Source organism: Schistocerca piceifrons, chromosome 5, assembly GCF_021461385.2.
Source record: "Schistocerca piceifrons isolate TAMUIC-IGC-003096 chromosome 5, iqSchPice1.1, whole genome shotgun sequence".
In the NCBI taxonomy this organism is placed as follows: domain Eukaryota; kingdom Metazoa; phylum Arthropoda; class Insecta; order Orthoptera; family Acrididae; genus Schistocerca; species Schistocerca piceifrons.
Window position 1 is genome coordinate 478,540,414 of NC_060142.1, and position 27,578 is coordinate 478,567,991.

General features: G+C 38.3%; 1 protein-coding gene across 2 annotated transcripts in view; it reads right to left on the reverse strand.

Moving 5' to 3' along the window:
* LOC124798109 (EH domain-binding protein 1) overlaps window positions 1-27,578 on the reverse strand; it is a 187,264-nt gene that overhangs the window by 5,369 nt on the left and 154,317 nt on the right. For both annotated transcript variants that reach the window (XM_047261365.1, XM_047261364.1), the window contains 4 exons: window positions 25,660-25,759; window positions 24,402-24,475; window positions 14,537-14,651; window positions 3,910-4,008 (listed from right to left, as the gene is read on the reverse strand). In XM_047261365.1, coding sequence (XP_047117321.1) covers window positions 3,927-4,008; window positions 14,537-14,651; window positions 24,402-24,475; window positions 25,660-25,759 — 371 coding nt within the window. In that variant the 3' untranslated portion in view covers window positions 3,910-3,926. The remainder of the gene's footprint in view (window positions 1-3,909; window positions 4,009-14,536; window positions 14,652-24,401; window positions 24,476-25,659; window positions 25,760-27,578) is intronic.

The following is a 27,578-nucleotide window of genomic DNA, read 5'->3' on the forward strand; positions in this document are numbered from 1 at the left end:
TATTGGTGTGACTAGCAACCATATATCCACCAGGATGAAAAGCAGCCACCAAACTGTGGCCAAGAGCAAAGTAGACTACCATGTAGCACAACATGCAGCTAAGCATAATATGCTCAATTTCAATGGCTGCTTAACTATGTGAACCATCTGTATCCTCCCCTCCACCACCACCTTTTCTGAACTGTGCAGATGGGAGTTATCCTTTCAATACATTCTCTACTCCCGTAATTATCCTGGCCTCAACATAATGGTAACATACTGTCCCCACATTCTCCAACCAGCAGTTTCCACCCCTTCTGTCCTATCATTTACTCCTCATTCTCATTCTCATTTACCAGCCTCTGCCAATGCACCTGCCCGTCTTTCCCCACTCCTCTCCTTTTCGCTGCTTTTTTCCCCACCTCCCTGCCCACAACCTCCTGACACTGTGCCTGTTTCAATCTAGTCCCTGCACACTAAACCACACAGCATTCGTCTCTCCCCCCACCCATACACTACTAACCATTTGCCTTCCCACCCCATCCAGATTGCTGCTTGCATCCCACACGATGATGTATTCCGGCCCAAGATGCTGTTGGTTGTCATGTGTGCATGAGGTATGCTTGCTTGTGTGTATGAGTGGTGTGTGTTTCTCTTTTTCCTGTTGATGATGCAGGCTATCACCAAAAGCTTTGTGTAAGTGTCTTAATTGTGCCTATCTGCAACTTAACACATCTCCTTTACAGTAAGTATAAACCTATCTTTTCCTATAGTATTGATATTGGAGACACTAACAATCCAGGTAAGTATTATATCTGAAGTGGCGAGAAACACTGGAATTAACTTTTATCCACAGATTATGAAAACAGCATTCAAATTTTAACACTTTTCTTTCCTTGGTGGGTATAATATAATCAGCCTAATCCAGCGAAAACTCACAAATACGGGCTATGGCCAGCGACCAGAACACCTTTTTAATTGCATTCCATCTATCTTTAATTTGGACATGAATCCGTATGATTTACATCTCTGTGATTGAAACGACACAGTTTTATGTCACCTTTTTATCTTTTTTCTTTATAAAATGCCTTTTGATTATTTATTTATTTCTTAATTATTAAAAACAATAGTGATTGTCATTGTAAGGAGAGTAGCAGTAGGTATAGATTCAATAATCACCTGTGCTTATCTGGCACCCTATTGAATAGTATTTCCTTACAAAGCAACAATCAGTGCCACAATTAAAACTCTGTAGCTGGCCTACGCTTTCACTACATCGCCCCTATATGCTCCCACAAGCAGCACTTTACTGTCCTCACCATTACCCTGCCATCCTTCCCCCTTCCCACCCCAAACTCATCCCTACTCCCAGACATGGTGTGTGTGTGTGTGTGTGTGTGTGTGTGAGAGAGAGAGAGAGAGAGAGAGAGAGAGAGAGAGAGAGAGAGAGAGATTAGAGGGAGCACGAGGTTGAAGTGAGGGAGGGGGAGAGGGAGGGGCAGGGGGAGGGGGAGGGGGAGGGGGAGGGCGAGAGGGAGGGGGAGGGGGAGGGCGAGAGGGAGGGGGAGGGGGAGGGCGGGAGGGAGGGGGAGGGCGAGAGGGAGGGGGAGGGCGAGAGGGAGGGGGAGGGGGAGGGCGAGAGGGAGGGGGAGGGGGAGGGCGAGAGGGAGGGGGAGGGGGAGGGCGAGAGGGAGGGGGAGGGCGAGAGGGAGGGGGAGGGCGAGAGGGAGTGTTGTACATCACTGATGACACTGATTCTGTATTCAGACTCAGTCGTGGTTCTGACGTGACACAGTTTGCTGGAGATTTACATCACCGTGGCTCCAATTATGCAAGGTAAAAGCCGCCATGTACACAGATAGGAAATAGAATACAAGCAGTACCTCATTCCAAAGGACGTCTGTGTCGTTAAGAAACTAATGGATTCCACAATGTAGTAAGTCAGTTACACATCAGGCATCCAACAGTGTCACCCGGGACAATGGTCGGGATTCAAAGAAATGTCTGACAGGATTTGACTGGGTTGCCAAATACAAGAGGTAGGATGGCAATAAGTGTCTGGCAAATGTGAACTTTTACTTAGATATTCCAACCGAGCACTGGTTTGAGAACAATTATGAGAAGCTCAATAGCTGGGATGAACTGCATGCCAAACCGGAGAAAACATCTGATAGCTAGAAGCAATAACTTCTAGCATAAAAATAAATGATAAACAGGGCACAGTGTAATGGGGAAATGACACAGTCTTTCATACAGAATGTTTTGGCCCAACCCAACAGTGCGAATCCTCCGAATGACAGATGTCAATGAAGTATCACACTTAATGGAAGGAGTCACAAAAGATGTGTCTTCTGACCACTTCAGACCAGTTTCTTTCACTCTTCTTCTTTGGAATCCTTCCAGATTCAATACTCTTTCTCTAAACATTTCATTGGTTGCTGTTTCTTCAGCTTTTATGTTATTTTTTTCAAAATCCTTTTGTACTTCATGGATCAAATTTCTTGTTGACATCTTATCCCACAAATATTTGAGGATCTTTATGGAAAATCTATTGTTTTGCGTTTGGTATAAATGCCAAAAAGTATGGTCTACTTTTTCTCACTGCTTCTTTTTTAAATTTTTTTCCCTACAGAAATTCTTAAGCCGGACCTATTAGCTATTTCTTCTAAAAGATTAATTTGTGTTGTAAGATGTCACATTTACATTAAGTATAAAAATGTCGCCTACAAATCTGAGAGTTTATTCCAGTTTTTTTATTTCATCTTCCCAACTGTAATGGTGAATTTTGATATTCATTCAACTTTCCATTCTCACTGTTTTTTTCTCTGACATAATTAAAAACAATTGGGGACATGCCATCATCTTGCCATGCAATTGTCTTTATTCTGAAGGGCTGAGGTATTTCGCCCACAAATTTCACTTTAGATGCTGTGTCTGTAAGTGTTCGAGAGATTAGAGTTGCTAATTTAGACTTTACACCAAATTCTCACATTATTTTACCTGTTCTTTATCTGTTAAAACAATCAAATGTCTTTTTGAAATTAACAAACATTACTACAATATCTTTTGAATTCAGTAACCTGTGGTGAATGACTAAATTACATATTTGTTCAGAACATGATCTGACATTCCTAAAACTATCTAGATATTGACCAAAATGATCCCCCAATATTGTTTCTATTCTGTTAAGTACAATCTTGGAAAAATTTTTACAGGCAACTGGTAGCAAAGAAATCTCTCTAATTTTTAACGTTTTGTAAATTGCCTTTCTTATTGTAGTGAATGTATCAAGACTACCTTACAATCTCCTTAAAGATGAATAATTTTAACTCATTTTTTATTTTTGGTGGAGACCATTTCAAAAGTTCTGCTATAATAGTCTCCCAACTAGCCTCACTGTTTTTTAAAGGTCTTCATTACTTCTTCAATTTTTCTGGTAGAGGTAAATCTTGTTCAAGATTTTCATGATTGTTTGAGAATCCCAACGTATCGATTGGTTCGGGACAATATACCCTTAATCAAGCGAGGTGATGACATGTGCGTCACTTCCAACAAACCACAGCTGGTCTTCCTCCTACTTCCATTATTGACCAATTAACAAGATGTCAAAAAGTAAAATTTCATACATCACTACATAGCCAATTCAGAGAAGAAAAATGAAAGAAACAGGTGATGTCCTTGTTGAACAAACCATCCTGACATTTTCCTCAAGTTGCACAGCGGCTCTACAGGAAACCTCAAAACGGATGGCTGGGCTGCTTTAGTTCTCCAAAGAAATTAATTCACTTTCTCTGTCAGTATTGCTATTAGTATATACAACACTTAACAAGAAAGTAATCTGGAGAAGGGGATTAAAACAAAATGTAATGCTTTATAGAGTTGTACACCAACTGCAATAAGTATACATACAATGAATTTGGAATTACTTACATTATAGGAGCGACGTTTCACTGAATTACACAATTTCGGTTTTGTTGGCCAATTCCAACTCTGCTAACATCTCTCTCAATTTCATCATCATCTTCAATACTGTAATAAAAGAAAACATAATGATATCAGTTCTTAAAACTCAGAGTAATTGGGGTTCGCACATAAACTTTCAGCGAAATCAGAATATGACAGAATTGTACTCACACAAACATTCTACTAAGTTATTGTAACAAATGCTTACATATCATGGCAATAAATTATACTTTCTTAAGTGGTTTGATTAGCTGATACACAGTAAATGCTATAACCAGATCTATAACAACTTATTTAATTTTAGCTTGAGGATTAGGAATTCTAGTTAAATAAATTTTAAATATATCTAGGGTGCAGCCCACTGATATAAATCTTCGATTATGCTAAGAGTGTGGTGCAAGAAATTTTTTGAGGTCTGGATCCATTATCATGGATAATTATTTTTTAGTTTCAATTCCCAAAAATTTATCAGGAAGGGACTTTATTTAACTTTGCATGCTGTCTTCTAACTTTCCATCATCCATGTCTAATAACACATTTTGCATTACACACTGTAGAATCAAGATTTTTATCCTTTGTTTTAAAAAATCATGAGAACACTTGTGGTACTTCACTTTTTACTTTGCACCAATTTAACTATTTGACTAGAACAATTAATATACAATACGAAACTTCCTTGCAGATTAAAACTGTGTGCCAGACTGAGACTCGAACTCGGGACCTTTGCCTTTCGCGAGCAAGTGCTCTACCAACTGAGCTACCCAAGCACGACTCACGCCCCGTCCTCACAGCTTTATTTCTGCCAGTACCTCATCTCCTACCTTCCAAACTTTACAGAAGCTCTCCTGCGATCCTTGGAGAACTAGTACTCCTGAAAGAAAGGATATTGCGGAGACATGGCTTAGCCACAGCCTGGGGGATGTTTCCAGAATGAGGTTTTCACTCTGCAGTGGAGTGTGCGCTGATATGAAACTTCCTGGCAGATTAAAACTGTGTGGTGGACTGAGACTCGAACTCGGGACCTTTGCCTTTGAGTTCGGTCCGGCACACAGTTTTAATCTGCCAGGAAGTTTCATATCAGCACACACTCTGCTGCAGAGTGAAAATCTCATTCTGGAATATACAATACAGTTTATGCACGTTGCAGCTGCAAGTACTGGATACAATTAGCACACTGAACTCCAATGGACAATGAACACACTACACTGATCACAAGATTGAATGTCAACAATAATTGGGGAAATAAAATCAGTATCATATATTGAACTTGTAAAATGATACATGAATTAATGTCTTCACTGTCTCCCACAGATCTATGAAGGACGATCCTCAGGTACATGGAATGAATCCAGCTGAACAACATAATAATATTTGTGCCAGCCTCAATTAAGCAAGAACTAGTGAATTAGTAGAAAAGTAGCCATTTAAAAAAGAAGTGCTGCTTCTTCAGGTTATTAAATAGCTGCTGTTTATCTCTTTATGTTGACATGAATCCATTGATATTTTTTAAAGAAAATAGTTACCTACATCTGTAATGATGGAAAGTTGTTTAAAATATAATACTTACAGGAATTTTTAACACTTGAATCTAAACAGATAATTTGCAGTAGTGGCTAATGTGATGAGCTTTTAATTTTCTTTCGAGTAGGCTATTTTCTTATGTTAAAAATATGGTTCGGTTTGCTGTTATTCGGAGTGATAATAACATTCAAATACGGTCAATATTCTCACAAAATATATCTTATTTTTATGTAATTAAAGCTTAAAAGTCATTAAATACCAAGATTTGCTCAAGTGATCGAAAACACTCTGTTATCGGCTGAAGCTCTGGTGATGTCACAGACTAGGAGTAAGATGAAGCTATATGTGTGTTACAGGAATGTTAGCCGCAGTTACTACATTTTTCTGTATTTTTGCTGCAAATAGTTTATCTATTTGGTGGTGGAAAATGCATTTGCAACTTTTAAGTAACAACTGAAAGGAATTTTCTGAACATCGATAATGGAAACCTTACGAAAATGGATGCATTTATGCTCCACTCACTTCGGGCAGTGATATCTGAAAGACGGACATTCTTTTCCCTGCTCCCTGCAACATAGTTAAGGAACTGTGGAACTTTTGCAAATGGTTCTGTATCTTATATCTAAATTGTCAACTAACAGTCATGAAAAATGACCCAAAGCACAATAAAATTATTCTTGGCATAGCTTAATGCCGATTACTGCTACACAAGATGCTCAGCAGACACATTGCCAGATGCACATGCTCTGTGGTGCAACGGATAGCGTGTGTGACTGTGGGCAAGATGAACACAGGTTTGTATCCTGGAAGGATCATAAATTTTTATGAAAGATGAAAAAAGTGTTAGCAGGCACTCATTGTAGCAGTTGTTTTGAGGCTGGGATGTATTGTATATAGCTTGGCATTAATCGTAACCTGAAAAATGGGCAACTGAGGGTAAATGCATGTACTTTGCTTACAAACAATTACCTGTTTTGGAAAGCATTGCTAGTAGTGTAGATATCACCACACTCCCACAGTACAATGAGGTGTAAGACGATGAGGTTTTGGATGCAGAGAGATATAAAGCACGTATGACATGCAGGTAATACAAAATTAACGGCTGTGCCGTTTGCGAGTGTAAACTAATGTCAGTGTCTGAAGCAGACTTAATTTCATTTTATGTAAGATGATGAAACTTCAAAATTTAAGGAGTGAGAATCCTAGCTGGACAGTATACATATATAAACAACAACATTGTATCTAATAAAGTAAAAAGTGTGTGGTCATATTAACTAGAAATTATCTTTTTGAATGAGATGTGTGTGAACAGGTATTGCAAATATAAGTGCATGTAAACACCAAGGAAAACACAATAATACTCTGTTTCTAATTGATTTGGTGAAGTTTCGTAATTGTGATGCAGTTTTCATTCGAAAGGACTGTTGATTTGTTTTATAAATAAGTTAAAATAATATTACAAGCTAGATTTAACAGCAACCTACAATTATCATTTTTGATATTTGACAGTCCACTGCTCTACAAACTGAACTACAAATAATGAGTAATAATTTTTACCATGAGTTTAATTTCAACGACTGATGCTATCCTTTTTTGTAGCAGTGGGCAACCCTATCTTGGAGGTAAATTAATGTTAACTTCAGACTGTAACATATTTTTAATTTAAGTAAGGGAACTTTAGCATCAACATAGTGGTACAGAGCAACCAATTTTTACATACATTCTCATTCTCTGGAACAGTCCAAATCAATTTTTTTATGGGTGCATTTGTACAGTGTGGCCCATTTGTAATCCATTTTCCAAAACATAAATTTCAAAACAAGGCATCACTGTGAATTAGCTTTATAACAGTAGCAGCAGTGAGCTCGCCAGTGACACAAATGGAGCATTTTAGTGGGCTTTCAAGTTATTTGAATTTCATTTCAGGTTTGTAAAAGAATACTGAGCATCTTATGAGCATAAAATGACATAATTAACCATTTATGGCTACTTCCAGAAAACAGTCAAATATTCTATTGGCAGTGGTGCTTAATGTCTTTCTTCATCTTAGGTGGGAGCTTGTTAAAGACTTTTACACCAGGCTATACAATTCCATTCTGTGCTCCCGCAGGAAGGTAATGTCTACATGCAAATTAACCATTTGTTCCGCATTTTCATTCTGGAAATCACAGTTCAGCAGACACTGATTGTATCACCAGCAAAAAGTGCAATTATGGGGTAAATGTGCTGCAAAATGAGTGTAATAATTCCAAGATCCTTAAAACTGCCTCTGCAAGAAGTGTGGTTATCTACTTGATTCTACTGAATAAATATTTTATTTGGTTTAGATGCACTGTCCCAGAAGGGAACACAGCAGTGAGGGGTAAATATGCAAATAAAGTCAACACATTATTTCAATTGACACAATGAGAAATACTTGTAGTGGGTTCCATGCAAAACTGAACTTTTGCTTGTCAACTTCATTTTCACTTTATACCCAGCTGGACCATTTGAAAGGGATTTTACACACCATGTTTCTTTTAGTTAATGGTGATTAACGTTTGCCTGTCGTACAGGAAGGACAGTTTTCTGGTTTTATGTATCTTATGAGTCTCTGTAAGACTAAGACTTTCTGTGCAGCCTGTGAACCAGTTGTCGACCAGTTCGTCTACCATGTGGGCTGTGTATGGTAAAGTTGAGTTTCAGTCCTTGATTAGTATGCTTGTATCATCATCATCAGCAAATATTAGAGTTTTTGAATGACCTTTTAACAAAATTCATGTACACAGTGTTTCACAAACAATGCCTGCGGGAAGCACAGAGCTCACTCAGCAGATTTACTGGCTGTCGCCCCCTGCATCCGTTGCACGATGGCAGCATGTACTTCTCACAAGTTGAGCGTAAACAATGAATCAGTCTGACTAAATTAAGCTCACTTTTATTTACAACACATGCTCCCAATGATGTCCCTCCATGGTAAGTGCAGCCTGAGATCTTCTGAACACATTACCAAACACCTGACAAATTTTGGCTTGTTGGTTGGTTGACTTGAGGGAGGGGACCGAACAGTGAGATCATCAGTCCCATCGGATTAGGGAAGGATGGGAAAGGAAGTCGGCCATGCCCTTTCAAGGGAACCATCCTGACATTTGCCTGAAGCGATTTAGGGAAATCGCAGAGAACCTAAATCAGGATGGCTGGACACAGGTTTGGACCTTCATTCTCCCGAATTTTGGTTGCCAAAATTTGGGAAGTGACTAGTCAAACCCTGTCTTCTGTTTTGAGTGTATGGGGATTGTATGCATACACCTGATATTTTAACATTAAGATAAGAACCACAGTGTTTTAGATCTGGAGATGATTGAGGCCAGTCAACTACCCTATCATCAAAAACACTTCATATTGCTGTCATAAAAGCATTGGTGATGTGTGGTCTTGCATTGTCCTGTATGAAACGACTGTAGGTGTTAGTTCTCTTTTTAAGAGAAAGAAAGAGAAAGAGAAAGAGAAAAAGAAAGAGAGAGAGAGAGAGAGAGAGAGAGAGAGAGAGAGAGAGAGAGATGCAGTATATTGGTCACATACCTATCAAAAGTTAATGTTTCACAGAAAAAGATTGGTCCAATCATTTGTCTTGCACTAACCGCACAACACACTCCCGTTTTCACATCCTGCAGAGACTGCCAATGTAACTGCTGAGGATTTGCAGAACTCCAGTGTTCACTGCTCTGTGGATTTATGTACCCTCACAAATGCAGCCATACTTAATCAGAAAAAAAGAGCATTTCAGGATCAACCTCCCCATCATGCACAGACTGTAACAGCCACTTCCGATAAAGACACTGAGCAACAATATCAGAGTTAGTCAGTTGATGCATTACCACTATCTTGTAGAGGTACAGTTTGAGTTTGTGCACAGCAGATACTACTTACTCACCAGTCTGAAGTGTTGAACGGAATGGTGATTTTCTCGGACTTCATTCGAAGGCCTCTCTTACCTCATCTAATTCATTTTCAGTTTAAGGACTCTAGACCTTCATTTGTCTAACATGCGTCCAGCATCTTGAAATTTTTTTACCAAGCTATGTATTGTTGAATCACTGGGAATGTGTACACCAGGAAATGTTCGTACAAATGCAAGCTGACATTCCACATAAGATTCCGTTTCGCATAATTCAATGAAAGAAACATACTTAGATCTTTTGTCTATACTGTAGAAAATGGAAACTTGACAAAAACTTGAAAGAAAACACATGTACACTCAATTGGAGAGTACAGGAGGCACGCACACACAGAGCACAACTTACATCATCGCCAACACTTCGTTTAGTAATCGCAGAAGAAGGCTGCATAAATGGATGAGACATTGAGATTCTAAAAGGTTTCAGACAGATTACATAACGTTAAGACAAAAATTTCAAAACCAAATTTTAAACTGGAGAAAATTTCTAAGGGCAGATGTGGACACTGATAAAAATTTATTGGTTACGAATTGCAAATTGAAATGGAAGGAACTGCAGAAAGGTAAGAGATGTAGGAGATGGGAGCAGATAAATTGAAAGCATCAGAGGATGATTAGAAATTCAAACAGAGCATTAGGCAATAACTGATTGGGACTAGGAAAATGAATGCAATGGATGACAAACGAGCTGCTTTGACAGGTGAAGTAGTGTGGGCAGCAGGAGATGAAATTGGAAAAAGGGCAAGGCCCAGTAGAAATAATTGGATAACACAATATACTGCATTTAATTTACAAATGTACAATAAATAAATAAATAAATAAATAAATAAATAAATGCTGCCAATGAAGGGCAATAGGGAATACAGCTCATAAAAAAAAAAAATAGAAAAATGGGCAGTCTATAGGCAATGAGAGCTTTGGAGAAAAGAAAAGCACCTGCATGAATATTAAGAGCTCAGATGCCATGCCAGCACTAAACAAAGAAGGGAAGGCTGAAAAGTGGGAAGGAAGACAGAACTATACATGGAAAATGAACTTCAAGACAATAACACAGAATGACACAGGAACAGATGAACATAAGAGATATGACACTCCGAGAAGAATATGACAGGATAACAGAAGAATAAAGCTGAAGATGGACCTTGGGAGTAGGATGTAAAGAAGAATGTAAAAATTCCGGAGGTGACACCTGCTTGCAGGGATTAATATTAATCTGCTTGCATGGATTAATTTTACTGAACCATTATGTTTAGTAAGTCACGGTTGCAAAATACTATCACAAATTATTTACAGGTGAATGGAAAAACTGCTAAAAGCTGTCCTCTGTGATTATCAATTGGAGTCTGAAGAAAAATACGAATACATGAGACAATATTGACCTATGACTTATCTAAAAGATAGATTCAAGAACAACACATTTACCTTTACATCACTTACATTTACAATTGTATGTTTAAGTAAAGTTTTTGACAATGTTGACTGGAATATACTCTTTGAAGTTCTGAAGGTAGTAAGGATAAAATGCAGGGAGCTAATGGTTATTCACAACTTGTCCAGAAACCAGTCTATAGTTATAAGATTTGAAGGATATGACAGGGAAGCAGTAGTTGAGAAGGGAGTGAGGTAAGTGTTGTAGCTTACTAAATCTGTACACTGAGCGATCTGTGAAAGTTGGAAAAAGAATTAAAGTTTTGCAGAGAAGATATAAAAGCTTTTAGGTTTGCTGATGATGTAATTCTGAGATAGAGTGCGGAAGTCTTGGAAGAGCAGTTGCCTGGAACGGATAGGGTCTTGAAAAGAGGTTATAAGATGAATATTAACAAAAGTAAAACAAGGTCAATTGAATGTAGTCAGACTAAATCAGGTGATACTGAGGCAATTAAATTAAGAAGTGTGACACTCAAAGTAGCTAATACATTTTCTTTTGCATTATTTAGGCAGGAAGACAAGTTATGGTGGGCAAAATACAGAGAATATAAAAAGCAGACTGGCAATACAAAGAAAATATTTTCTGGAAAAAGAGGAATTTGGTAACACACAATATAAATGTAAATGTTAGAAAGTCTTTTCTGAGGGTGTTTGTCTGGAGTCTTTTATGGAAGTGAAATGTGCATGATGAACATGAACAGGCAAGAAGAGAGTACAAGCTTTTGAAATGTGGTGCAACAGAAAGCTGTTGAAGATTAGATAAGGAAGAGATACCAAATTGAATTGGGGAGGAAACAAATTTGCGGCACTGCAAGGAATACGTTGACAGGCATCACGAAATTGTCAATTTGGTAATGGAGCAAAAGGTGTGGTGGGGAGGACAGGGAGGGGTAAAAATTGGAGTGAGACCAAGACTTGACTACAGTAAGTGGGTTCAGACGAACATAAGTTGGTTGGGGGTTGGGTTGTTTGGGGAAGGAGACCAGACAGCGAGGTCATCGGTCTCATCGGATTAGGGAAGGATGGGGAAGGAAGTCGGCCGTGCCCTTTCAAAGGAACCATCCCGGCATTTGCCTGGAGCGATTTAGGGAAATCACGGAAAACCTAAATCAGGATGGCTGGACGCGGGATTGAACCGTCGTCCTCCCGAATATGAGTCCAGTGTCTAACCACTGCGCCACCTCGCTCGGTACGAACATAAGTTGGAGTGTTTATGCAGAGATGTAGATGTTTGCACTGTTAGCACGGAGAGTTGCACCAAACCATGATAACAACTTAATTCACAGAATGTAAGTTAAATGTGATCTTCCCGCTTTTTTACAAAGTTACTCAAATCTCAGTGATGATCCACAGCTTTTTAATTCTCTTTCTAAATCAACCAACTATTAAAAACACTTCTACACTGAAATATGCCACCATTTCCATACCAAAATGTCCCTCCGCTAGAGCCTTGTAACTTACGAGTGCTGTATCTGCAGTAGTGAGCAACTTCTGTTGATTCCATTATTAGAATGGTCTTACCTTCACATGTCGGCACGCTTGGTTGATAACAGGGCTCTCAAATGGTATTCTTAAATATTCATGCACACCCATTAGTACAAAAAAAAGTGTGTGAAATCTTATGGGAGTTAACTGCTAAGGTCATCAGTTCCTAAGCTTACACACTACTTAACCTAAATTATCCTAAAGACAAACAAACAAACACACACACACACACACACACACACACACACACACACACACGCCCGAGGGAGGACTCAAACCTCCGTCGGAACCAGCCGCACAGTCCATGACTGCAGCGTCTCAGACCGCTCGGCTAATCCCGCGTGGCATTAGCTAGCCACAAAAGAACAACTCCATTATTATATATTATCTGGGACAAATTAAGTACCTTCTCTGTGAGAGCTTTCACTACCATTTAAAACCACCTGAAAGGAGAAACACTCCCCCAAAATGTCTCAAAATTTACATCCCATCAGTCAGTTAAACTGCAAAATGTACTTGCCACTTGTTGCTTATTCTTCCTTGGTAGCACTTTTAAATTCTTAGTCCGTTGCTGAAAATTGTTAGGACTATTTAACTAAATTAAGAAATAACACAAACAACATCATAGGTTTTTAATTTACTTATTGGCATAATTACTTTGATTTGAACCCAAGTGAGCAAAGACCATTTCTTTATGCAATCCCTCATCTAATTTTCAGTTTGTTGTACGTCACTGAGTCAACCAAGCAAGTGATCCTGCTCATCTATGTCCAACACTGGTACAATAATTCTGTGGTACCTTTTGAAAAAGTTCACAACTAACATTTCTCTTATCTCGCTTTCACATTCTTTCTTTCTTTGTTTCTTTCGCTTGTGCCTTGTCCTGCAAATTTCACAGGGTCGGCATTGTTACAATCAGATTTGGCATGGTTAATTTGAAGAGGTGGCAGGATGCCCTTCCTGCCACCACCCCGTACACCCCTGGATGGAATCAGAGCACCCAAGCTGTTTGCGTCTAGTGTAAATCATGAAACAGTGCAAACATGTTTCAAATGACTGTGAGTCATGTAACTGAGGTGGGATGTGGGGACCAGCCCGGTATTCACATAAAAACCACACTGCACTTGCAACCACACTGCAAGCTGCAGCACCACTGGTTTCTATGTACATATTGTGATTACAAGATCTGACTTAGATATGTTGCTTTAGTGATTGCTAGCTCCAAAATTTTTACAAATAAGGCAGCTGGTTACACACAGCTATTCACTGGTTGAATCCTAACTGCCAATATGTGGTTGGGGTGTGTATAAAGATTGGTGTTATGATATTCTGTGAACTCCATAATCACATTTTGTGTATAATACTGCAAGGTGGCTATTTAGTGCTGTTGTAAATTCATTCAGCCTGATAATATTTTGGTTTAACTGTATGTTAAGTGACCACAAAAGTACAAAAATTCAAGGTACTGACTGAATGATACACTGTATGCCTACAAGTGAACCTATGTTCATGTAAAATTTTAATGTTCATAATTTTGTTAATCTGGACTATTTTCTAATTAATGGTTTAATTTGGAAACTAAATGCATTATACGATTCAGGAAAATCATAGCAACAAAAGTTTAACACCAAACCTGCCAATTACACAAGCTGAAGAGCTTAAATAACGAAAGTGCTTAGGGCAAGGCAAACCTTTAACTGAGGATATTTTCTTAATTAATGAATTTTTGAAAAAGGTAAAGTGACTGCTGTAATGAATGGAATTATGGCTATCCAACTAGCTACCCAAGTTTCCTCAGATTTACTGATTACTAATGACTTTTTCCCAGCTGCTTGGCACTGTAACAACTTCAACTACTGATTTATTTCAGATTAAGAAGTTTCCTGTAAATCTAACTATGCCTTGGGAACCAGTAGTTGTTAAATTAAGAAGTACATAATACAATTGTCTCAAGTATTACTTAATTGAGTACTTGACATTTCTGTATACACTTGCTATGCACATAATTGGAATTATTTGTAGGAGAAGAAAAAAATTATTAGGCAAAAGAGTAGAATGGTAGCAGGTGGATCACACCCAATTTCCCATATTTGAAAGCACAAAGAAAAACAAACTGACAATTCATATAACTAGGTCCAGCTTGACCACTTAGTTACAGAGCATACTGCCAATTACAAGGCACGCTCACACATGTGCTGAAATAATTAAATATATTATACTCACGCTCTTTCTTGGGTGTCCAAATGATGGACAAGCTCATCTCTCTTGTTTACAATGGTTACCAGCTCATCTAACAGCAAATTTTCACGCACCTTCTGCTCTTCTGTTTTCTGCCACTCTGCAATACACACACAGTTTTAAATAATGAGATAAATGCTGCTTCTACATATGCCACATTTTAGAGTTTTGAAAAGTTGAAGCATGCTTTGCATAAAGAAGTTCCCAACAGACATGTTAGATTATCTCATTCAACACAGCACATTCAGTTTGCAGCATCAATGGGTAACATTAGCTGCAATTGCAAATTTACGAATACTGTATTTACAATCATCAGATGACATACTTCTATCTACAAACAGCACTGCACTTTATTGCTCACTCTGATTTGCTCAAGCCCAGTGGTGCAGCCTGTGTTGTTGGTATTCTGCAGCAACAACTTCACACCAGTATGTATGTCAACAGCACTATCAGTTGTACCACCACAACAGCCAATTGTAATGTAGTAGTTATTCTGTAAACTATGTCAATCTCTAACTGCTTCTTTGGTGACACTCCCTCCTTTTTGTAGACACTACCTTGAACAACTGTGTTAAAATCTGCCATATTTTGCCCTTAGTTTTGAGTATCTGTGTTACATGTTCCATTCCATTTTTCATATGACTTGTTCCTAAATTTTTTGACAACTTAGTTTGTGAAACTTCCTGACAGATTAAAACTGTGTGCCGGACCGCGACTCGAACTCGGCGACCTTTGCCTTACACGGGCAAGTGCTCTACTGACTGAGCTACCCAAGTACGACTCACACCCCATGCTCACAGCTTTAATTTCACCAGTAACTCATGTCATACCTTCCAAACTTCATTCTGGGAACTTACTTGTTCTTGTACTGACGTGATATAGGCCTTGACACCTCCATTTTCATGATACTGAACCTCTAGTAACCCTCTGCATCATATATGATAAGTCTGTTCACATTATGTCTGTTTATGAATTGTACAATGTTTCATATAAACTCCGATTACAACTTATCTAACCCTCTGCAGAATAACCACATCAGGTATTTGTCACTCTCAGAATAACCGTTATGTTTCAGGAGCAACTATTAACAAGAGGTTCCAGAGTATTTGTGCAACTGCTACCACCTATGGCCAAAAGATACAATTATCTTTTGCACATGAAAAAAAAGGGCAAATCAGTACACAAGGAATAGTGTGTTCTGAATATGAGTACTTCTCAGTTACTTCCTAAAAATATGCACCGACAGAAAAAACACACAACAGTAAGAAAGAGTTGTGTGACGCAAATGAAAGTTGGTAGGTGTGTTTCTACATCTGAACGATAATGTCTGTTCCAATCTCGTGTCAGTCACATAAGAGTGGTGCTGGTAGTGCCACTCTGAGAATGTAAATAAGGTTTGATTTAAATACATGTTGTAACAGACATGAGCATTAGTTACCTTTGAGTTTGGATGTGGTCCGAGTTGATGTTAGTCAAGGATGCCTTTAAAGTGACAAAGATGCCATTACGAACATCTCACCGAGTTCGAATGGGGCCGTGAAATAAGACTGTGAAAAGCCGGATGTTCCTTCTGCGATATTGCAGAAAGACTTGGCACAAATGTAGCCACTGTACACGACTAGTGGCAGCGGTGGTCACGAGAACGTACAGTCAAAAGAAGACTGCGCTCCGGATGGCCTCCTGGCACTACTCACAGGGAAGACCATCATGTTCGGCATATGGCTGTGGCACATCAAACATAATATGTAGCTGCATCTTGAGCGGAAGTTGGCACTACCGTATTTACTCGAATCTAAGCCGCACCTGAAATTTGAGACTCGAAATTCAAGGGGAGAGAAAAGTTTTAGGTCACACCTCCAAATCGAAACAAAGTTCGCCTAGTTGTAATATGAGACACAATTTAGGTCGAATGAATGACGATACAGCTGCAGTAGTTTGGTTCGAGTGGTAAACTTAGCAGTTACCGTTTACCAGGTAGCCATTGCTACGCGTCACGCGCTCCGTCCGTATTTATACGGATATCCTTCCTTTTTCACGTGCTTTGTCTGGTTTGAACTGATTGCTTATTTTTCTTTGATCTGATAAGTGCCGTTCTCTTTGTTATAGGTGTTTACGTCACTCTAAGTTGAAAATGCATTACTGTACTGTGTCATGCATTGTTTGTCGCATTCTGATAGTGAGTGTTTACGGCCTGTCGCCGCTCGCGATATGGCTTGCTTTTGTGCGCGCTACCGCCGCTTACAAATAAAAAATAGAGAGGAGTCATCTCATTAGCGAAACATTTGTTGTTACTTACACTACTTCTTTCTTTGATAATGATCAGCAAGAACCAAATAATAGACTGCGTATGATAGATGATGTTCTGAACGAAATTTTAGCGAAAATTTTTCTCCATTTGAAAATCTTTGCAGGCGCCTCTTTAGTTCATTACATTCTGCACAGAAATTAGAGTCATCTTAGATTTAAAAATCTAGTCAGTTGCCGTGCTTCATTTCTGTCTGTATCACTATCAGGCATAAGAATAATACGAATATAAACATGACATGATATGTATATTCTTCCGCGTTTGCTGTTGTCTCACTCTAGTTTCGTAGTTTATTAGGCAGACAGGATTTAAATGAGATAGTAGCAAACACGAAACAATACATGGCAAAATGTTTATATTCGTATTAATCTTATGGCAAAGAGAATACTACATGTGATCCACAATTCATAAAAGCTCCTATTAGCAACCATCTCTTCTCACAGGTAGGAAAAAATTCAGAATGTAGAGTTGGCCATATTGACAAACATCCCTAACAGTCTTGCCAGTCGGATTTTTGTAGTACATTGAAATGCTGCTACATTCGAAGATCAACAATACAGAATTTGTATTTACTTCGTTGGATAATGTACCAAAACGCAGTGGTCGAAACTCTGGGTGGAGGAAAAAGCTTGTCTTCCACTTCTTTTTTTTTAAATTTATTTACTGACGCAGAGATTTTGGTGCCAGTATTTATCTTTGTGCCTACAAAGCATGCCTGTGTGGCGCTACATATATTCGACGGCAGAAGTTGGTTGTGGCGGCACCCACCAACATTTTTCAGAACTCCCGCTTGCTTTGCACTCGATTCTAAGCCGCAGGCGGTTTTTTGGATTATACAAAAACCGGAAAAAAAGTGCAGCTTAGATTCGTGTAAATATGGTACATACACAATGAACTGTTACAAATTGGTTTCTTCAATGACATCTAAATGACGTGTAGTGTGCATTCCACAGACCCCAACCACCCACATTTGCGTTTTCGGTGACGTCGAGCAAGATCTCACTGGAGGGCAGGATGGAAGTCTGTTGGGTTTTCTGATGAAGACGGGTTCTGCATCAGTGCCAGTGATGGCCAATTGTTGGTTAGGAGGAGGACAGTTGAGGGCCTGCAACCAACCTGCCTATGTGCCAGACACACTGGACTTACACATACAGTTATGTGTCTGGGGTGCAATTTTGTATGACGGCAGGAGCACTCTCGTGGTTATCCCATGCACCCTGACTGCAAATTTGTACGTCTATTTGGTGATTTGACCTGTGGTGTTGCTATTCCACGAACAGCATTCCACAGTACGTTTTCCGACAGGATAATGCTCGCCCACATACCGCTGTTGTAGCCTGCTCTACAGAGAGTTGACACATTGCCCTCGGCCTGGTCGATCACCAGACCTTTCCGCAACCGAGCACACGTGGGATATCGTCGAATGACAATTCCAATGTCTTCCACAACCAGCATTAACCATACCTGTACTGACTGGCAAAGGGCAACAGCTACGGAATTCCATCCTACGAACTGGCATCTGGCACCTGTACAACAAAATGCACGCACATTTGCACGCTTGCATACAACATTCTGGTGGTCGCACCAGTTATTAATGTACCGGCATTTCACATTCGCAATTACTTATCTCACGTTTACCTGTGATCTTGCAATGTTAATTACTTAAAAAATGTTACTGAGACAAGTATATACCTGTAATTTCATTACTCTACATTAATTAACAGCTGTTTATGATATCTTGAGGAAGACTAGGCAGAAAGCATAATATTTGTGTACTCAGAAAATGCATTTGACATGGACTTGGAAAAAAAGGTTTCTGGGCAAACAATCTGGTATAAAATAATTTGTGAAAGTTGTGTAAGAAATAAGAGGAGTATTAAGGGTGTCATGGATGTGAGTCAATAAAGCTGTTTATTATCAAATTAGTTCAAAACACATTTTAAAGAAGTAGTAAACAACTGTATTCAGTATAAAGAATATGTAATAACAGCTTAAATAGAGGGCTGAAGTTGTAAAATTTTTCAATTATATGACGATATTGTATGGCTAAGTGTAACAGAGTAAACTCAAAGGTACACGGTTTAGTCCTTGTCAGCCTGGGATTTTTCGTTGTAATTTTGTAATTTCTTCCACATCTGGAAATGCAATGATTTATTACTGTGAAAATTGTCAAGTTGTACCATGGTTAGGAGTCAATATTAAGCTGTAAGGAACCCCCCTCCCCCCAAATACATGACTTGGTAAGTCCTCATAATGGTTGGAAATGAAGTCCCATGGTTCTTGACAGAGCGTAGGGGAACGATGTGGGAGATGTGCACCACCGTACTAGGAAAGGTCCTAATGGAGGTGGTTTGCCGTTGCCTTCCTCCGACTGTAATGGGGATGAATGATGATGGTGGTGGTGATTACGAAGACAACAACACCCAGTCATCTCGAGGCAGGTGAAAATCCCTGATCCCATCAGGAATCGATCCCGGGACCCCATACTTAGGAATTGAGAACACTACTGCGAGACCACGAGCTGCAGGCTCCTAATAGTTGGAGGGAGGTAATGTCATGCCAATTCCAACAGGATACCTAGCTGTATACTATGGTTTTAAAATCAACTTCCAGTTATGTTTTACTTAAGTATTATTATTATTATTATTATTATTATTGTGTGTTTTGCCTATTAGGCAAGTCCATCACAGTAAGTTCAGCATTCACAAGTCCACCCACTCTTCTACCATCCTTTTTGTAGCTGCCTGTGATACATTTATCCTGATGCTGCCAGTTAACTGGTATGTTCTCGAAGAGCAATTCTTGGAAATTACTCTCCATCAATTCACCACCTGTGTAAAATTCTCACTCTTTTAGCAAAGTTTTTAAAACTTTCTTGAACTTATGTAAGGGAGTCAAGTGAGCTGTTTTGACTTGAAAAATGTAACGCTGATATGTTAACGGGTATCGTTTTGTGTGTGTGTGTGTGTGTGTGAAGTGTTTAGAACCGATTTCTGTAAGTCTCTCTGAGGGGGGCAGGGGGAGGGGGGCAAACAGAGAATACATCTAACGACTTTCTTCTGCCACTGAAAAATGTAAGCTGACTATGGCGCATTTTCGCACAGCAGTACTTCATATTGTGGGTGAGAGTGGAAGAACACATAATAAGAGCAAATTAGCAGATTCTTAGTGACATTTATTTTAATTTATGTAACAAACCAAATCTCTTGCTAGTTTGCTGCTAAAGTAATTTGTGTGTCCATGCCCCGACAGTCTTTTGTCAGTCACAAGTCCAAGTAATTTCACATTCTTATTGTCAGACTTCATTTCTAGTTGTTCTGTTTCTGTTTATTTACTGGACAGCTGGTTGGCCAGACACCAGTGATTTTGTCACCTCAATTATATCTATATTGTAATTCTGAATACTTCGAAACTTTTCACCTGTTGTTGTCAATGTGATGTCAGCATACAGCACATTCTCACATGGTACGTGATTTGAGAAATTATTTATATACCAACCTCCCAACACAGATGATACAATTGTTGAAAGGTTCAAAGAAAATCTGAGTCTAATTTCAAACACATACCCAACTGATACAATTATAGCTGGTGGTGATTTAAATTTACCCTCAATATGTTGGTAAAAATAAATGTTTGAATCCAAAGGTGTACATGAAATATCCTCCGAAACTGTGCTAAGTACATTCTCTGAAAATCATTTCGAACAATACTAATGCAAATTCTTTACAGACGAATGGAAAAACTAGTAGAAGCCGACCTCGGGGAAGATCAGTTTGGATTCCGTAGAAATATTGGAACACGTGAGGCAATACTGACCCTAAGACTTATCCTAGAAGAAAGATAAGGAAAGGCAAACCTATGTTTCTAGCATTTGTAGACTTAGACAAAGCTTTTGACAATGTTGACTGGAATACTCTCTTCCGAATTCTGAGGGTGGCAGGGGTAAAATACAGGGAGCGAAAGGCTATTTACAAATTGTACAGAAACCAGATGGCAGTTATAAGAGTCAAGGGGCATGAAAGGGAAGCAGTGGTTGGGAAGGGAGTGAGACAGGGTTGTAGCCTCTCCCCGATGTTATTCAATCTGTATATTGAGCAAGCAGTGAAGGAAACAAAAGAAAAATTTGGAGTAGGTATTAAAATCCATGGAGAAGAAATAAAAACTTTGAGGTTCGCCAATGACATTGTAATTCTGTCAGAGACAGCAAAGGACTTGGAAGAGCAGTTGTACAAAATGGACAGTGTCTTGAAAGGAGGATATAAGATTAACATCAACAAAAGCAAAACAAGGATAATGGGATGTAATCAAATTAAGTCGGGTGATGCTGAGGGAATTAGATTAGGAAATGAGACACTAAAAGTAGTAAAGGAGTTTTGCTATTTGGGGAGCAAAATAACTGATGATAGTCGAAGTAGAGAGGATATAAAATGTAGACTGACTATGGCAAGGAATGCATTTCTGAAGAAGAGAAATTTGTTAACAACGAGTATAGATTTAAGTGTCAGGAAGTCTTTTCTGAAAGTATTTGTATGGAGTGTAGCCATGTGTGGAAGTGAAACATGGATGATGCATAGTTTGGACCAGAAGAGAATAGAAGCTTTCGAAATGTGGTGCTACAGAAGAATGCTGAAGATTAGATGGGTAGACCACATAACTAATGAGGAGGTACCGAACAGAATTGGTGAGGAGTCTGTGGCAGTATTTATTTGGCTCCGTTTGAAAACACGTTAGCAAAGCGAGACCTTAATTAATTCCAAAGTAATTAATAGTTTTGTCAAAAGTATTGTTTACGTAACTATATTTGTCAATTTCATGATTAAAGCAAATAATTCGGCTTAACCCTTGTAGTAGAAGAAAGTTAAAAAGAACCAATTTTTCAATGTAGTCAGTTAATTTAATGAGTTAAGTTTTAATTGTAATTTCTGTAAATTAAACTTCGAACAATATGTAGTTTCAGTGCCTATTATTGCGAGGATATGTAAGGGCCCTATTTTTGGTCACAAGACAGTCGGTCCACGGCCAAATTTCAGATAAGGAACCTGTGTAGGTTAGAACAACAACGTGTCAACTTAACAGTGAAATAAGTGTTACACCAATAGGCCATGTGTTAAAGTCTGCAAGTTTAACACTGCTTTCTTAACGCCTCCTACTTTTATCTGTAGTTTTCATTTTTTATGCAGAAGTGGTTAATGAGGAGATATTGAATATTACATCTTTTTTGCAAGAGACTTTGAGAGTTTAATGCATAAGTATCTTTCCTTTGGGCAATGTCATCTTGGATGAGACTGCAGCCTTTGCTCTTTTACAATTGCCTTTCCATTTACAACTATTAGTATTGTGTCAGATGAAATAGTTTACATTGTGGATTCTACTTTGGAAATAGATCTTTTAGCAACAAATGCTAATAGCATTGGAAAAAAAAAAATTGCACTTTTACGGCCCTGCACACTTGTAAGCTTCAACATTTGGGAGTCTACTCCACATATTGCTATTAACAGATCAGCTCATGCAAAATGGAGATGATGTGCATTGTGTTCCCTTTTAACGTGCATCTTTCTGGAATTATCACAGATAGTTTGTCCCTTACCAGCCAGTGTGGTATGTCCATAATGTTAGCATTTATAGCAGAAACAAGGAATTTAGATCAAATTTGCAAGCCTGCTTTGATATGTTATGGCAGTAATGGTAAGTGTTACTACGAAATGCAACAGTTCTTTCTACCCCCGCATTCATACATTTGATATGTTACTCACACCCTTCAGTGTGCCAGGCACTGTAACTATGGGTGAAAGGACTACATGCTTCGACGAAATACTTATGTTGAGTCTGATGTCTCAATTACACAGTCTCTAGACTGTTGTTGTTATCCAACACTGAACATATAAACAAATGGCAGTAGGGTGTGGTGATGAACTGCTAACATTTTAAGCTTCTAATGTTTTAAAGACAGGCAAAGAAGAAAAAGAGTACGGTCAGGGTCAGTTTTTCTTGTTACAAGTAGACTCACATCTAATTGCGCTCGTTTCTGCCCCCCCTCTCCTTTTTGTAATTTTTATATCACATAGGGCATTTCAGACTATGTGCTTGTTTAAAAGAAAAAAGGAGGAGGGAGGATGGGTATGTAAGCAAATGGAAAACTTCAAAATATTAAAGAAAAATGGCATTTATTAATCACAAATTCCCTTACACCTGTTTGTATAAACAGTAAATATCTGAGAGTGCATGATTATATTGATGATGCTGGAGGACTTTTCTTCCAAACCACCAATGTTCTACCTGGAATGTATGTGAACTATGTGACACTACTGGCCACTGCCCACCTAATCAAGATGATGATATAGTATGTGAGGAGAAAAGCTCAACAGGGATCTTGTTGGTGATGGCTCAAATTATTCCATGGAAATGTATAACTTCATACTAGTAGAGCAGTTCAAGAGATGTAGATACCTTACACAGGTCAGGCTGCATACATCCAACTGTACCTAAATATGCTGAAAGGGTCAGTGTATTGTGCTAAACTAAATTTTGTTATTGTTATGTTTACATATGTATATATCTTAACTAAGAAATTAATTTTGATGAAGTGTCCTCAGGAAAGGTCAACAGCCCACTGAGAAGGCCAAGAGAATGGACCTATTATGAGGTAACAGTGCATTTGGGCAGCCTGTTCAGGTGGTTGACTCACATCCTACACAAAATGGATCTCTGAACACTCATAGGTGGACTGTAGTTAGAATAATTAAACAAAATCAAAGGCATTGATTCCTGAGTTAAGGAGCCAATCAATTATGAAAGTCACATAATTTATCCAGTAGATCACTGTGGCTATGTTTATATACAACCACCTGAGCATTACTTCTGATTTCTTCTCGTTAGTCTGTTCTGGCCCATTTTGACAATTGCTTCATCTTCATTTCTTCAATGAAGCATCACTGACTTCTTATTATGGATTATGCACCTTTCTGAGCCTTTAAGATCTTTATCAGTAATTTGGAGTAGATGATGCAAGTGAATCTCAATAACATTTAGTTCTGTAGATTATATCACATAAGGGCTTTACATTCAAAGAATGAAAGTATCAAGCAACTGAATTTCTGCTAAATTTGATCTTTAACAGACAGATCCTTGGCTTCTCAACATTTAATTAACCACAAACCACTTTTATCTCACCTAACTCCTAGTGGAAGATACTTTGGGACTAAGTTTTTCCAAATCTCATTGTGACAACACTTCAATCAGCACTGTAATTTTTCCACTTGAAAGTACATCCCACTAAAAATAAATCTAAAGGTTATGGATACATTGTGCAGAGCATTCTACAGTTTGGTGTTACTTTCCACATTCAAAAAGATTAAGTAAACAGAAAATACTTTTTGTAATTTGGAGATGACTGTTAAAATAAAAGATAGGGGCCCTATGTTATATGTATCTTATTCCCAGTTGTTTATTTCAATGTTAATTTCAATTCAGTATTTACAATATGGAACCTTGCATTTTGGAAGCAGCAGCAGCTGCTATTGTCGCTATTCATACTTACAAACTTACCTTCAATCGCCAATATACTGCGAAGTTCTCTGTTTAACAGCTCAGATCTTCTTTCTAGATCATCCTCTTTCTCACTGAAAATAAAGCATATATTTCAAATAGTAAAATACTGGAACAAAACTGCTGCTGTACATTGTCTGAATTTAATGTCTCCTCAAAATAAAAAAGAACATGTTATGCAGATTTCAATCCTATTGTCCGAAACAGTCACTATGAGTGTGTGGTTATGTGAAAACAGAAAATTTGTTAGTTAAGCCAACATCTATTATCCATCACATCATTTAGTAGTTACAATTAATTTATGATTTCCAACAAACAATTCATTACGACATATTGTTCCAAATGTATGCAAAGCATCTTCAACTGCCTGGTACCATTATTCAAAATACACTACCAACTGAAAATATTTTACTTCTGTCAGAGTTGGATTTTTCAGTACATTTAGGAACTATTTCACGAAAACTCAGTGTACATACACTAAAATTATTGAGAACTTGCAACACCAAATTCTGTGATAATGTGAGCTACACCTTTCCACATGGCAACAACAGCAGTACTGAAAAGTAACAGGAATATGCTTGCACTTAAACAAAAGATAAATTGATTGCTACCACAGCAAATGATAATACAGACCTAACACAAATTTAAATCAAACACATCTACATAATACAGAGCTACTAATAAAACTATCTGTTTTTGAATGGTGTACAATGACTGGCCAGTACTTACTATAAGCAGGCAAAATTCGAATACTGCTGATAGCTACATTTAAAAGTGAAACCACTAATCCTAGATTTTTTAACTATTTGAGCCTTCTTAAGGGAGGATAGAAGGAAAAGTTGCAGAAGGTTAGAAAGAAGTGGCAATTTACTCAGACACCATCTGTTGCGAGGACGAGGAGGAAGACGACAAAAGCTAGGATTAATATTTTTACTTTTGAATTTCTCTATAGGCAACAATACAATTTTTCCTTTCAAGGGTAAGTACATTCCAACCATTCTGTCTTCACCAAATTTGCCTTTTGAAATGGTTTCTTGTAAGTGACAATTTGATGTCGCTTGACACATTCTCTTTACTTTTTTTTATATTTAGTCTGAGCATTATTTTTTACTATAATTTTTCTCAATGATTTGATAATTAAGACATTCAGACTGTCACTGGCATTGTGCACTATCTAAAGAAAAACTTGTCTTACATGAATATGGATCTTCAGAATATTATCACTCCTCAAACATTTACACTTAAACTGTGTACTTACAGGATATTCAGCTGCATTTGCCTCCTTAGCAACGCATTTTTCTTGTTGACTAATGTGAACCATTTAGACATAAGTATTTCTTCTCTTTCCCTGTCATTACCTGCAATTTACATCACATACAGTAACAACTGCAGATAAAAAAGGGAATAACTATTAGCGCAGAGAGGGATGCTACGGAGATTTTAATTGCAAACATAAATACACAAAAATAAGTTATGAATAAAAGGGACCACTCAGTGAACAGCAGAAGTACTGAGTTGTCAACAGGGACATATGCAAAAGAGAATGAAAACTCTATAAGGATTTCTTCTGAAAGCTAGCAAAGTTTTCATTCTCTTTTGTGTGTGTGTGTGTGTGTGTGTGTGTGTGTGTGTGTGTGTGTGTGTGTGTTTGACAACTTAACGCTTCTGCTATTCGGTGAGTGGTCTCTTTTACTACCAACTTATTTTCACTTTTTCAGGAATTTCCTTACTACATTTATACCATCACTAAATGATACACATTGTATTTCAACATATATGTATGAAACAAAAAGACTCCCTATGGACTCCAATCTTTGTAGTTTGTTCACGGCAAATAAAGACTTTAGGAGATTATCTCCAATGAAACATTGTCAACATATCGGCCTTATCACCAGTAATGCAGAAGAAGAGAATCACTTATTTCATACAAATTTTGTAGCTCCCAAAACACACAATCATAAGACAATGAGAGATGAGAAATTCAAGAATGAAAATGAGAGGAAAGCAGTTGAACTTCACATAGCAGATTCAGAAGACAAAAATAAAATCTACATCCTCCTTAACAATTACAAATTTTCAACAGAAATCGAGTATAGAAAGGATACAGATGTTTCAGTTGAACAGAGGAAAATCATAATCAAAATTAAAGGAAAAGTACTGACTACGGTATGTTGATGATTTTCACTTATGGACCGTCTGACAGCAACTGAATAAAACACAATTTTAGTGCCATACGCGTTTCGCCTTTATTTTCTGCAAGGCATCATCAGTGGCAGGTTGCGTAGACAGTTTCTTACATATTACGCTCCTACTGCATTTTTGGTCTTGTTCTTCTTCCTATGAGCGCCAATTTGCTGTTTTTTCTGCATTCCACAGCACTATGCACTGAACGCTTTTTTTAATGCAATGTTTTGGTTTCTGTTGCCGACTGTCGGCAACAGGAGCGTAATATGTAAGAAACTGTCTACGCAACCTGCCACTGATGATGCCTTGCAGAAAATAAAGGCGAAACGCGTATGGCACTAAAATTGTGTTTTATTCAGTTGCTGTCAGACGGTCCATAAGAGAAAATCATCAACATACCGTAGTATTACGCGCAACTGAGGAGGACAGGACCAAAAAATTGAGAAAAGTACTGAGTATATTAAATGAACCAAACAGCATTTCAAAGAAAAAGTTAGCATGACCAGTAATGAAAATAGTAATTAATTAGTTTGAAACAGTTCATGGATGAGCTGCCAGATTCCAGTGTCCTACAGGCACAATATTTTGGCAAATGACCATGTTGCCATCATCAGGTGTGCTGATGAACTGACTGATGGGGGCTGGCACCGCACTTTAATCTCCTTCCCCTCTCCCTCCAATTGGCCACTCCACAGATGAAGTGGCCGATCAAAGGGAGAGGGAGAGGGAGAGGGGGAGGGGGGGAAGAGAGATAAGCCTGGTGCTGGTCGCATAGTCATTTCGTGAAATATTGTGCCAGTTGCACACTGACATCTGTTAGTTCACAAGTTAACTATTTTGACATGAAGTGCACTGGGAGAAGCTGAAGAACCATAATTAGTTACATTCACACTGCAATTTTTTTAAAAGGATGTACACATGTGAGTTACTAATTTCTACCTATTACCTTTTACATGTCACAATAACAGAAATTCTTCTACAGAATAGAACGAA